The 14,079-nt window shown below is 48.0% G+C and overlaps 1 protein-coding gene and 1 pseudogene across 1 annotated transcript; both read right to left on the bottom strand.

The window, feature by feature from the left end:
* Positions 1–7,114: 7,114 nt before the first annotated feature.
* On the bottom strand, positions 7,115–10,932 carry LOC113888064 (uncharacterized protein CXorf49 homolog). Its single transcript, XM_027535398.1, has 7 exons — positions 9,649–10,932; positions 8,878–9,034; positions 8,594–8,692; positions 8,260–8,336; positions 7,942–7,987; positions 7,356–7,397; positions 7,115–7,253 (listed from the first exon to the last, which is right to left on the bottom strand). The coding sequence occupies exons 1-6, from the start codon at positions 10,930–10,932 to the stop codon at positions 7,357–7,359; spliced, it is 1,704 nt and encodes a 567-aa protein (XP_027391199.1). The 3' UTR covers positions 7,115–7,253; position 7,356.
* A 1,546-nt stretch (positions 10,933–12,478) lies between these two features.
* Positions 12,479–13,341, bottom strand: LOC113887438 (annotated as a pseudogene).
* Between the last annotated feature and the right edge of the window lie 738 nt (positions 13,342–14,079).

Raw genomic sequence — 14,079 nt, 5'->3', positions numbered from 1 at the left:
GGACACCTAGGTTGCTTCCATGTCCTAGCTATTGTAAACAGTGCCGCAATGAACATTGGGGTACATGTGTCTTTTTAAATTTTGGTTTCCTTGGGGTATATGCCTAGGAGTGGGATTGCTGGGTCATATGGTAGTTTTATTCCCAGTTTTTTAAGGAATCTCCATACCATCTTCCATAGTGGCTGTGTCAATTTACATTCCCACCAACACTGCAAGAGGCTTCCCTTTTCTCCAAACCCTCTCCAGCATTTATTGTTTGTAGACTTTTTGATGATGGCCATTCTGACCAGTGTGAGGTGATATCTCATTGTAGTTTTGATTTGCATTTCTCTTATAATGAGTGATGTTGAGCATCTTTTCATGTGTTTGTTAGCCATCTGTATGTTTTCTTTGGAGAAATGTCTGTTTAGGTCTTTTCCCCACTTTTTGATTGGGTTCTTTGTTTATCTTGTATTGACTTGTATGAGCAGCTTGTGTATTTTGGAAATTAATCCTTTGTCAGTTTTTTCATCTGCTATTATTTTCTCCCATTCCGAAGGTTGTCTTTTCACCTTGCTTAGAGTTTCCTTTGCTGTGCAAAAGCTTTAAGTTTAATTAGGTCCCACTTGTTTACTTCTGTTTTATTTCCATTCCTCTAGGAGGTGGGTCATAGAGGATCTTGCTTTGATTTATGTCATCAAGTGTTCTGCCTATGTTTTCCTCTAAGAGTTTTATAGTTTCTGACCTTACATTCAGGTCTTTAATCCATTTTGAGTTTATTTTTGTGTATGGTGTTTAGGAGGTGTACTAATTTCATTCTTTTACATAATGATTGCTACAATATCTTAAGCAGTTTTCAAACTTAGCAAATTTAACTTTGAGGCAATATAATTATCTACTGTAGGCATTCATTCAAAATTCATGTGTCCCAAAATTGTTCTTTGTACCTATTTTTTAAATTCTGCTTCCAATCAAAGAACATGCATTGCATTCAGTTTTCGTGTCTCTTTCATTCAGTTCAGTCGCTCAGTCATGTCCGACTCTTTGCGACCCCATGAATCGCAGCACACCAGGCCTCCCTGTCCATCACCAACACCCGGAGTTCACTCAGACTCACATCCATCAAGTCAGTTATGCCATCCAGCCATCTCATCCTCTGTCGTTCCCTTCTCCTCCTGCCCCCAGTCCCTCCCAGCATCAGAGTCCTTTCCAATGAGTCAACTCTTCGCATGAGGTGGCCAAAGTACTGGAGTCTCAGCTTTAGCATCATTCCTTCCAAAGAAATCCCAGGGCTGATCTCCTTCAGAATGGACTGGTTGGATCTCCTTGCAGTCCAAGGGACTCTCAAGAGTCTTCTCCAACACCACAGTTCAAAACCATCAATTCTTCAGCGCTCAGCTTTCTTCACAGTCCAACTCTCACATCCATACATGACCACTGGAAAAACCATAGCCTTGACTAGACGGACCTTTGTTGGCAAAGTAATGCCTCCGCTTTTCAATATGCTGTCTAGGTTGGTCATAACTTTTCCTCCAAGGAGTAAGCGTCTTTTAATTTCATGGCTGCAGTCACCATCTGCAGTGATTTTGGAGCCCCCCAAAAAATAAAGTCTGACACTGTTTCCACTGTTTCCCCATCTATTTCCCATGAAGTGATGGGACCAGTTGCCATGATCTTTGTTTTCTGAATGTTGAGTTTTAAGCCAACTTTTTCACTCTCCTCTTTCACCTTCATCAAGAGGCTTTTTAGTTCCTCTTCAGTTTCTGCCATAAGGCTGGTCTCATCTGCATATCTGAGGTTATTGATATTTCTCCTGGCAATCTTGATTCCAGCTTGTGCTTCTTCCAGCCCAGCATTTCTCATGATGTACTCTGCATATAAGTTAAATAAGCAGGGTGACAATATACAGACTTGACGTACTCCTTTTCCTATTTGGAACCAGTCTGTTGTTCCATGTCCAGTTCTAACTGTTGCTTCCTGACCTGCATACAAATTTCTCAAGAGGCAGGTCAGGTGGTCCGGTATTCCCATCTCTTTCAGGATTTTCCACAGTTTATTGTGATCCACACAGTCAAAGGCTTTGGCATAGACAACAAAGCAGAAATAGATGTTTTTATGGAACTTTCTTGCTTTTTTGATGATCCAGCTGATGTTGGCAATTTGGTCTCTGGTTCCTCTGCCTTTTCTAAAACCAGCTTGAACATCTGGAAGTTCACAGTTCACGTATTGCTGAAGCCTGGCTTGGAGAATTTTCAGCATTACTTTACTAGCATGTGAGATGAGTGCAATTGTGCGGTAGTTTGAGCATTCTTTGGCATTGCCTTTCTTTGGGATTGGAATGAAAACTGAACTTTTCCAGTCCTGTGGCCACTGCTGAGTTTTCCAAATTTGCTGGCATATTGAGTGCAGCACTTTCACAGCATCATCTTTCAGGATTTGAAATAGCTCAACTGGAATTCCATCACCTCCACTAGCTTTGTTTGTAGTGATGCTTTCTTTAATGTCCTTTAAACTAGAACAATTTCCCAGACTTTTTTTGGTCATGTGTGACATGACTTTTCACTGTTTAGTATGATGCTGATGATGGGCTTGTCATATAAGGCCTTTATTATGTTGAAGTTGTTCCTTCTATACCCAATTTGTTCAGTGTTTTTATCCTGAAATGACGTATTTTGTCAAATACTTTTTCTGTATATATTGAAATGATCATATGATTTTTATTTTTTCTTTTTTAATGTGGTATATCACATTTATTGATTTAAACATGTTGAACCACCCTTGCCTCTCAAGGATAGTTCTCACTTGGTCATGGTATATACTTCTTTTCATGTACTGTTGAGTTTGGCCTGCTATTTTGTTGAGAATTTTAGTGACATCAGTGACATTAGTCTATAGTTTTCTTACAGTGTCTTTCTCTGACCTTGGTATCCAATAACACTGGCCTTGTGAAAAGAGTTTGGAAGTATTCCATCTTTTTTAGTTTTTTGGAAGTGTTTGAGAAGGACTGGTATTAATTCTTCCTTAAATGATTGTTAGAATTCACAATTGGAACCATCTGGTCTTGGGCTTTCCTGAGAGTTTTTTTGTCTTCACTGATTCAATCTCCTTACTCACAATTGGTCTGTTTACATTTTCTATTTCTACATGATTCAGTCTTGGTAAATTGCATGTTTCTAGGAATTTATCCATTCCTAGATTTCCAATTTGATGGTGTATGTTTGCTCATATTTGTCTCTCACAATCCTTTGTATTTCTGTGGTGTCATTGTAATGTCTCCTATTTCATTTCTGATTTTATTTGTTTGAACTCTTTTTTTTTTAGTTAATCTAGTAACAAGTTTGTCAATTTTGTTTATCATTTCAAAAAGCCAGCTCTTATTTTCATTGATCTTTTCTATTCATTCTCTGGTCTCCATTTCAATTTTTTTTTCTTCTCTGATCTTTGTTAATTCCTTCTATCTCTAACTTTGCACTTAGATTTTTTTTCTTTTTTCTCTTATTCCACAAGGTTTTTTATTTGATATCTTTCCTGTTTCTTTTTTTTTTTAATTTCATTCATTTATTTATTTTTGGCCAAACTGGGTCTCCGTTGATGTGCAGGCTTTTCTCTAGTTGCGGCAAGTGGGGGCTACTCTCTAGTTGAGGTGTGCGGGCCCCTAATTGCAGTGGCTTCTCTTGTTTGGAGCACAGGCTCTAGGTGCGCAGACTCAGTAGCTGCAGCTCCCGGGCTCTAGCGCGCAGGCTCATAGTTGTAGTGCACAGGCTTAGTTGCTCTGCGGCCTGTGGATCCTCCCAGATCAGGGAGTGAACCTGTGTATCCTGCACGGGCAAGCACATTCTTTTCCACTGAGCCACCAGGGAAGCCCTCTTTCTTGTTTCTTAATGTATTCATTTATCACTATAAACTTCTTTCGTAGAACTGCTTTTGTAGTACATTGTGGTTCCGTTTTCATTTGTTTCGAGATATTTTTAAACATACCATTTTACTTCTTCTTTGACCCATTAGTTGTTCAGGAGTGTGCTATTTAATATCCAGATATCTGAATTTTCCAGCTTTGTTCCTGTTATTGATTTCTAGTTTCATGCCATTGTAGTCGCAAAAGATACTTGATGTGGTTTCAACCTTCTTAAATTTGCTTAGAGATGTTTCATGAGATATCATATGATCCATCCTGGAAGATGTTCCATTTGAACTTGAGAAGACTGTGTTCTGCGGCTGTGAGATGGAATGTTGTATAAGTCTGCTAAGTCCATCTGGTCTACAGTATGGTTCAAGCCCATTTCCTTTTTCCTTTTGCTGATCTCGTATGGTTAATCTATCCATTGTGAAAGTGGAATACTGAAGTCCCCTACTATTGTTGTGTTGTTACCTATTTAGCCCTTCAGATCTGTTAGTATTTGCTCAATATACTCAGGTGTTCCAATGGTGGGTGGGTATATATTAAGACTCACAATTCTTGTATCATCTCGATGAACTGACACCCTTTATCATTATATAATGACTTTCTTTGCCTCAAATTTGGCTTAAAGCCTATTTGGTCTGATATCGGTATGGCTACTCCTGCTCTCTTTTGTTTCCCACTTTCATGGAATACCTTTCACCATCCCTTCATGTTGAGCATAGGTATGACCTTAAAACTGAAGTGAGTCTCTTGTAGGCAGCAGTGCAGTTGAGCATTTGTTTTGTTTTGTTTTTAATCCATCCATCCACTCTATTCCTTTTGCTGGAGAACTAAATCCAGTTACATTTAGAGTAATTATCGATAGGCAAGTATTTAATAATGCCATCATATTGATTTCTGACTGATTTTTAGTTCCCTAATTCCTTTCTTCCATTTTAGCTGCTTTCCTTTGTAAATTGATTTTCATGGTAAGTTTTGGTTCCCTTCTCTTCATCTTTGTGAATCTAATGTATGCTTTTGCTTTGTGGTTACCATGGAGCTTGCATAAAATATCACACACGTTAAGTTTTTTTATATTACCATTTATGTATTTTAAATTGCATACCCATTAACAAATTGTTGATGCTACAGCAAATTTTTATCTTTTAATCTTGATGCTAGAGTTAAGTAGGTACACCCCCATATTACACTGTTAGATTATTCTGGATCTGAATGTATGCGTCCCTCTACCACTGTGTTGTATGTTTTTGTAATATTAATTGAGTGGAAGGAGTAAGTCCCACGCACGTTCTTTTCTGACCCTGAGGTCTGTGACTGTCCCAACCCTCGTGCTCTGTCCACCTGACCTCATGCTATGAGCCCCGGAAGGAAGTCAATGTGAGAATATGGGGGAAGGGCGGACCCAAGTGCTCCCCATTGCTCAGGTCCAGTCACCCCTAACTCCCCACAAGTAACCCAGGTTTCGCCGGAGGGGGGGTCTCCTGTTTCTAAGATGGGCAGCCATGTCCCCAGAGCCACCTTCCCATTTTCACTCATCCACACCCTCAGCAGTTGGCAGACATCACAGAATCACAAGGTAGGATCCAGTGCCTCCTCCAGCGACTCCAACATTTTGAGATGTCCTGTCCTGAGGTTTGGTGAACTGCATCCTCCCCTTCTAAGTTTTGGGAACGTGACAACACCCCTTGAATAAAGGAGATCCAACCCTTGCTTTGGCTCACTCAGTGCCTTACAGAATCTGGACCAGTCTCTACTTCCATTACTCCCTGATTCACATCTTTCTGCCTCAAGGGGCATTATCACTGACGACTTTTATTCACACACAGAGATGCCCAGGCACCAACTTGGAATGTGCATCATACCCTCTTTTGTGAAATAAAACCATGGTCTTTCAGGAAGGGAGTCAGGCAGAACCTACCCTCACTTCACTCAAATACAAATGTGTCCCTCTGAGTCGCAGGCTGGCACAGCCCTGGGGTCCTTGGCTGAGAGAAGGAAGTCCTCCCCAAACTTCAGGGCAGGGGGTGGGGGGGAACTGAACATGGATTTCAGACTTAGTCTTGTGTGCCCTAACAAGTAGTCTAGGAGACTGAGCTGGGACACTCTGGGAAACATCATTTGCAGGAAAATCTATGTCATGGGGCTGGTGGAACAGTATTTGATGGAGACCCTGTAAGAACACAGACTTACCAACCATACTTGTCATAGAGCCTGACGGGCCTGTTTCCACTCAAGGGCAGAGAGACATCCAGGCTGCAGGAGTGTAGGCTGGTCAGCTGGCTAGGGCAGGGAGGCCATGAAAGCTCCAAGGACTGGACCATCCATCTCTAGCTGTCAGGGTGCACTCTGCCCCAGATTGGCACCAGACGCCTCTCCTGACTTCCAGCTCGGCAACTAACCTCAGCTTTTCTCCTGTGCTCCCTGTACCTTTGCTCCTGCTCCCCAGTTCACTGGGTCCAAGATTCATCCTCATGCCCTTTACTGACCCCGAGGAAGGGGAAGCAAAAGTTTTGGTGCCTGAGTCTCGGGGATGAGTGCTAAAGAGGAGAGGGGGAGAGTATGCAGGTTCCTGCTTGCAAGGTGGCACCGGGGGGTGGGGTAGAGACTCCACTGAGAGGGTAGAGCCCGGGAATGGGGAAGATGAGCACACCTGTGCCTGTTACCACCTACTTAAGTAAACACGCAGGCAAGGTCATCGATGGCAAGCCAGGGGAGGGATCGAGGGTGCTCTGACAGGAAAGCAGAGTGGTCAGGGTAAGCAGGACAGTGAGTGCAGTGAGGGAAGGGTGAAAGACTGGAGCTCTGTAAGGGGGTCACGAGTTCCTTCTGACAGGGAGGCAGAATGGCAGCAATGAATGGAAACTGCTAAACCCCAGAGGAGGGTGTTTAGAGAACTAGAAGAGGGCCTTCAGGGAAAAGGGAGGACGTGCCAATGTGGCCAGACAGAGCCCACACAGAACACAGACTGGGGGCGCTCCGCTGGCCTGACGGCCTGGATGGTAGCAGAGGCTGACCCAGAGTCCCCACCACAGATTCCAGAGGTACTGTTCTGGAAAATGCTCTGAGGTGGAACAGCTCCCCACCAGGCCTCGTCCCACTCCCTTAACCCCTACCCCGCAGAGAGAGGGCAAAACACAGAATATGAGAAGTCCTTTAATCAAAAACTGCTGTGGCAAAACCAATACAATATTGTAAAGTAAAATAAATTAATTTTTTAAAAAAACAACTGCTGTGAGACTGGGGCAGAGAGGGGGCAAAACAAGGGGCAGAGGATGCCCTGGTGGAGGCAGAACAAGAGGCAACAAGCTTGGCCACAGCTCGCCGGTCCCGGAGGTAACAGCTGCTCCTCTTGCAGGAAGATACTGGGCTCAACCTGTGAAACAGCAGTCAGGGAAGAGCCTCAAGCCAGGGCCAGCCCACAGCCCTGCTCAACAGCCGACGTTGTGGGAAGGGGTATGGAATGTGTAACACTCACTTCAAAGGATCCGGAACTTCTCAGCCAGGTACTGCATGGAGGCTGCAACAGGGAGAGGCATAAACAGGTGCTCCAGACAGACGGACACAGAAGCCTGTCCCCCTGTCCCCGTGGGGAACCACCTAGCCCTGCAACCTGAAACCCACGTACCCCCAGCCCTGATGCAAAGAAAGAGCTCTGGGCCTGATCGGGCCCTACTACCGGAATTAAATGTGGAGCCATTTCCTAAAAGGAAACAAAATGTGCCAGCAGCTCTCAAGCTTGGGGCCACGCCCAAACCATTCAAAAATTGTCTCGCAAAATATCCAACAAGAACCTTAGAGGCCACACCAGATCAACAAGGCATCTCTACAAGTCCTATCAGAAGGAACTCTCTAGGACTCGAATGGCTGGCAGAGTGTGCACGCAGTCCACACAGTACGTTGTTACTTGTCCACACGCCCCAGGGGCAGGCTTGCTAGGTTCTCCTCCCCACAGGAATGCTGATCCCTGCGAGGTCCCCTGCACTTGCAGCCCACCCCACCCCAAGGGCCCACCCCGCTTCTGCACTGAGAACCCGCTGCTCTCTGTCCCTGGTTCCTCATACCAAGTTGCTCCTTAAGGTCGTCTATTTCTTTCTGTAGCACCAGACACTAGGCCAGCAGACACAGGAGGAAGAGAAATGGTTAGTATACACCCGCCTCCCCTCTCCTCCTCCTCTCCTCTCCCCTGGGCCCTCCATCCCAAAGCCAGGTGTCCAGACTGGCAAGGGAAAGACTTTCCTCAGTGGAAAGGAGGTGGGCTCCCTCCCTGGGGTGTGGGATGGGGACGGGGGGGAGGGGGCCCACACATATCAGTTGAACTTGGACCCAGATCCCACCATGGGGTTTGGGTGTGCATTTCCAGGAGTCAGAAGAAGCATTACCCGAGGACAGCCCTGCCTTCCGGGTGGCTGCTGCTGCCTTTTCAGTCTTGGGTGATGGTCAGCTGGTTTCTGGTCACCTGACAGGGAAAAGACACACAATCCAGCTTCCCAGGCTCCCAGTGAGGTGGAAAGGGCCAAGCAGGGTCTAACGTGAGGTGAGGCAGTACCACCCTCTGCTAGCATCAAGCCTCCCCTGCTCTGCCTGGCAGGCAGCCCAAACCTTCTCTCTGGGCCTGCCCCTCCTATTCCGCAGGGGCAGCCATTTCACCACGATGGTCTCCAAAGACTGTGGTTCTGGGTTCGAGCTTCCCAGAGCAGCAGCCACAGCCAGCACCTGGGAGAGCAATGTGGGCGAACAGCACTTCACAGAAAAGGCTATTAGCCTGCAGGTCTACGCCCAGAGTAGCTGTTGGGGCACTGCCACCAATCACCCCTGCCAAACAAATCCCACACAGAAGGTGATGGGGCCAGGGTCAGCCCTGTTGACACCCTGTTTCCCATGGGAGAAGTGGCCTGAGAGCAACGCTGAGCCCCCAGAAAAGAGAGAGTGAGTCAGAGACAGAGGTTTCTGCCTCACCCCTGGTCTCCACCCCCCAAATCAAAACCCAGGACACTCACCTGAGGGGCCAGGCCCTCTGGGCATGACTTCTCCCTTGTTCATGGCCACGGGCTTTGAGTTGCCCGAATCCTGCCCACCTCTGATGCTGAGGTTGGCGGTGCTGGGTTCTCCATGATGCACCCGTGGACAAGATGGCCACGGCCTGTCAGTGGCCAGCTAAAAACAAAGATTTCTCACTGATCTGGAGTAAGGACGTGTGTGTATGTGTGTGTGTGTGTGTGCGTGTGTGTACCAGTGCATTTATGTGTCTATGTCTGTGTGTGAGAGAGCTCGTATGATTCAAGACTGAGCTGAGGCAGGGAATTGGAAAGAGAATTGAAAGGCTGATCTCTTTAGCACATTTTCTGTCAGTCAGCCCCAGGCCAGCAGGCAGAGCTAAGCAGGGGACAACAGTGTGGCACTGAGAAAGCCCGGGGCCCCTGCAAGGAAGGTTTGGGGAACAGCCAGGAAGTAGGATTCAGGAAAGTGATGCGTCTAAACACCGAAGCTCTGTGAAGCTTTTAAGGGGTCCCCTCAAATCAATTCCCTTCCACGCCAGCCCCAGCCTCATGGAGGAGGCTGGAAACAGGCCAAGGGTGGAGAACCGAGCCCAGCACACCCAAAGTGCTACCTTAACGTTTGTCCCTAGTAAAAGGACCCCAAACTGGCATCCTAATGACCCAGTGACGACCCCTGAGGAATGGAGAGATGGGAGCACGGGGTGAAGACATCAGTCCTGGGGAGGGTGGGAGGGGAAGAGTGGGGAGAGAGGAGGGGCTTGGCATACTCACTTGGCCCTTTGGGACTGGGTCTCTATTTGGGTCGTTGTCTTCCCCTGACACCGCCGTTGCTGCCACCAACTCCCGGGCCTGCCTAGCCACAGATTTCTTCCCAGCGCCGGTGTGCTTGGACTCTTTGGCTCCCCAAGGGACCAAGGCATACTTCTGGGACCTCCCAAGCAGCGGGATGCCGGAGATTGGGGGGAAGGTGGCCGGATCCAGGGGAGTGGCCGAGATTCCCCGTCCCCAGGAAGGGAAGGTTCTCCCCAGGGCAGGTTTGGAGACACCCCCAAGGGATTTCTTCTCCTGGACCCTCTTCCTCCTAGGACTGGGCCGCGGCAGCCTGCCTGTAGCGGCAGCTGCAGTAGCTGCTGCTGCTGCTACTCCCGGGAAGCTGGGCAGGCTGCCCCCCTTCCCCCAGAGCACGCTCTGTATTTTCTTAGGGGGTGAGATATCCTCCTGCTCTGCATCGCCCTGCTTGCCCTGCCTTTCCACAACCGAAATCAATCCTCGCGGAGCCGAGGACAGGCAAGTGCCTGGCACGTTAGGGAGAGTCTCCCTGCCTTGGACATTCGAGTGTCTGGGTGTGTCCCGGGGATCCTTGGGGCTGTTCAGCTTGGCCTGGCCTCCGTCTTTGGGATAAATGCTCACCCTCATAGGCTGTATCTCACTGCACTCATCAGAGGACTCGGAGTCGGAGAACAGCCTGGCTGGGCTTACTGAGGGGGGCCACTGGCGATCCACAGCCATGTTAGTGCTTCTCTTAGGGTTCCCCCAGGCCCGGCCCGCCCTGGGCCTGCCGACCCAGCGAGGGCCGGCCTCAGCCCGTGCCGCTTCCCCACACCTCTGGGCGGCCGCGCCTCGACTGCCGGGACGCGCCTCGACGTCCCGCAAGGGAGACACGTCGCCGACCCCGTGGCTCTCCGGGGACATGTGTCTGAGGATGCCCAGCAAGTCCAGGTCGGCCAGCTGCCGCAGGATGGCCGCCACTGACTCGTCAGACAGCTGCACGGCGTACCCTGTGTCGTCGGCCGGGGAGCCAGGTCGACCTTCGCAGCCCAACAGCACCGGCCCTCCCGCTTCCAGCACCTCCCGCTCTGACTCGAAGCCCTCAGGGTCTGGGAAGCCATCCCCGCCCTCACCCTCGCCACTTTGCGGTGCCCCGGGCTCGGGGCCGGGGTCGGGGCCGGGTCCCCGCGGGGCTGTGGGGCCGGCCTCAAGGCCGCTGGTCTGCTCCCCGCACTCTGAGCCGAAACCCGGTCCCCAAACAAGCACCTCATCATCTGAGGAGCTCATGTCGCGATCTGGGTGGCCGCCGGACCTGGGGCGGCGACGGTTTATCAACCGGGTCGCGGTGGCGGCGGTGATGGCGGTCGGGGCACCTGAGGCGGGTGGCGTCTGGACGTGCCGTCAAGCACCACAGGCACCGCACGCAAGAGATCGCCGCAAACGACGCGAGGCTTTCAGCGTGCCAGCGCTGCCGCCTCCTCATTGGTCCGGTTCCCGCCAACCAGCACACGCCTTGTTTGCCCGCCCCCTCGAGGTGTAACCAATGGGGTTGAGGGCCTCCTCTGGTTTGTTGCCAAGCCCAAAAGCCATGCCGGCAGGTGGCGAGTTGGCTGATGAAGGTCATGCTGCGAGTGTATCTCTGTCAAGCCTCTCGTCCCACCTCCTCCTGTCCCACCTCCCCTTTTCGGTTAGAGTCACAGCCCTGAGTTCTGACTGTGTACGAAGTGGGTGGAGCGGGAGGCTGAGGGGGGGTTGGGGTGGGTACTGAGGGTGCTGGGCGCCTAGCATGTGCTGAAAGCATTTGCCAGCCTTCCTTCCACCACAAGTCTTATGACCCAATGGGAGAATGGGCAGAGGAATCCTGCACTCAGTGATGAGTGGTCGGCGTACTTCTCCCTAAGTGGCCAGAGGACAAAGGGATCGTAGTTTTGTTCTGTAACATCTCTGCCTCAACTGCTCCATCAAATGTTCTTGGCAGGCAGATTTGGGGGACAGACTGGGGTTGACCTCACTCCCTCAGCTCTTTCCCCACTCTGAGGCAATTCAAAGAAGAGAGAGTCTCAGTCAGTGTCCAGTTACACCCGCAAAGATGCTCACCCCTGCTGATCCTGGAGATGTAAACTAAAACCACGAATCGGGCTTCACACACTAGGATGACAAGCTTCCAAGTGCTTAACCATTCTGAGAGTGGGAGAGTTTAGGAGCAAACCTCTGTGGTGGTGGTGCAAGAAATCCATTTGGGAGGTAATTTGGCACAATCTATGAAAAGCAACTTACACAGCAGAGACCCCATGCCCGGCATTCTTCTAAGTGCTGTACGTAAATAGTAATGCTTCCTTGTGACACTCCTAGGACCATAGTACTAATGATTACCAGCCTCTTACAGGTGAGGAAACAGGTACTGAGAGGTTCGGCCACTGGCCCATGGTCATTTGGCCCATGGGAATCAGTGGTAGAATTGAAGCCAAGCAGTCTGACTCCAGAGTCCTTGCTTTGATCCAAAGATCTAAAAAAGCTATTTTTTTCCCCTCTATCAGGAAGTCCACTGCCCGGCACATCTTCTAAAATTGAGGGTTTATTTCTCAGATGTCTGTTTTACTCCACTGGTCTATTTGTTAATATGGCAGTAACACACAGTTTTGATTACTGTAGCTTTGTAATGTTTTGAAATCAAGAAGTGTGAGTTATCTACTTTTTCTTTGTCCAAATTGCTTTGCCTATTAAGGATCTCTTTAGATTCTACTTAAATTTTAGGACAAGTTTTTCTATTTCTGTGAAGCATGCTATTGGGATTTTGATAGGGTTTGCTTTGTTTTTTGTTTTTGTTTTTTTCCACTTGGTATTATCTTTAATTACAAAGACTTTTCCAATCTCATCACATAGAGATCATTTTATCCACTGCTCTGTTTGGCTGCCAATCTCTTATCTCTCTCCTCAGCAATGGTAAGGCGAATACCCTTTCCACGAGGAAGAGAGATCCACGGTTTGTTGCCTTTGCCAATAATGAAAATGTTTGAGAGCCACGTGGCAAAGCTGTTGCTGTTCGCATCTTTCACATGAACTACATCAAAAGAACCTGGATGCCTCTCCCGGTTTGTAATCACACCAATTCTTCCCAGGTTAGCACCTCCAGTCACCATGCACAGGTTACCAGTGTCAAATTTGATGAAATCAGTAATCTTGCCAGTCTCCAAGTCAATCTGAATGGTATCATTCACCTTGATCAGGGGATCAGGGTAACGGATGGCACGAGCATCATGGGTTACCAGATGAGGGATTCCTTTTGTCCCCACAAATATCTTTCTTACTTTGCACAATTTATACTTGGCCTCCTGAGGTACACCTCAGGATGATGAACAGCAAAGCGACCCTTGGTGTCATAGATCAAACGAAAATTCTCTCCAGTCTTATCAATGCCGATGACATCCATAAAACCAGCAGGGTAGGTTATATCTGTGCAGACTTTGCCATCGATCTTAATAAACGCTGCATGCAAATCTTCTTTACTTCATCTCCAGTTAGGGCATACTTAAGTCTATTCCTTAGGAAAGTGATTAGGGGGAGACACTCCCTTAGCTTGTGGGGGCCGGTAGATGGACGAGGGGCAAACACACCAGTCAGTTTATCCAGCATCCAATGTTTTGGAGCTGCTACGCATTTCAGGGGCTTCTTGGGACCCCGAGCCATGGCTGCGCTAGGCATGAAAAGAGGAGGGTTTGCTTTGGATCTGTAGATCACTCTGGGTAGTGTGTTAGAAGAACAGATCCAGTGGAGTGTGTGTGTGTGTGTGTAAAAGAATTGACTCATTCAATTATAGAAGCTGGTGAGTCCCAAGATCTAGAGGGTGAGTTGGATAGCTGGAGACCCAGAAGAGCCTGTGGTTTAGCTCTAGTCCAGGTTAGAAGGCCTAAGAACCAAACCAGTAGAGCTGATATTTCAGTTTGGGTCTAAAGGCAGGAAAAGAAGCTGATGTTCCAGGTCCAAAGGCTTTCACGCAGGAGGAATTCTCTTACATGAGGAAAGGTTGCCTTTTTGTTTTATTCAGCCTATCAGCTGATTAGGTAAAGCCCACCCACGTTGTCAGGGGGAAATCTGTTTTACCCAGTTGACTGATTTAAATGTTAATCTCATGAAAAAGCACCCTACAGAAACACCCAGAATAATGTTTGACTAAATATCTAGGCACTCTGTGGACCAGTCAAGCTGACACATAAAATTAAGCACCTCAGATAGTATGGGCTGCTTGACAATATTTAGTATTCCAGTCTGTGCAGACAGATGCCTTTCCATTTATTTGTCTTTTTCAGTTTCTTTCAGCAATGTTTTGTAGTTTGCAGTGTACAAGTTTTTTGACTCCTTGCTTGAGTTTATTCCTCAGTATTTTATCCTTTTTTGCTGCTAATGTCAATGGAATTGTTTTCTTAATTTCCTTTT

Source organism: Bos indicus x Bos taurus, chromosome X, assembly GCF_003369695.1.
Source record: "Bos indicus x Bos taurus breed Angus x Brahman F1 hybrid chromosome X, Bos_hybrid_MaternalHap_v2.0, whole genome shotgun sequence".
NCBI classification, from domain to species: Eukaryota; Metazoa; Chordata; class Mammalia; order Artiodactyla; family Bovidae; genus Bos; species Bos indicus x Bos taurus.
The sequence above is the reverse complement of the archived record's forward strand: the minus strand, read 5'-3'. Positions and strand labels throughout refer to the sequence as shown.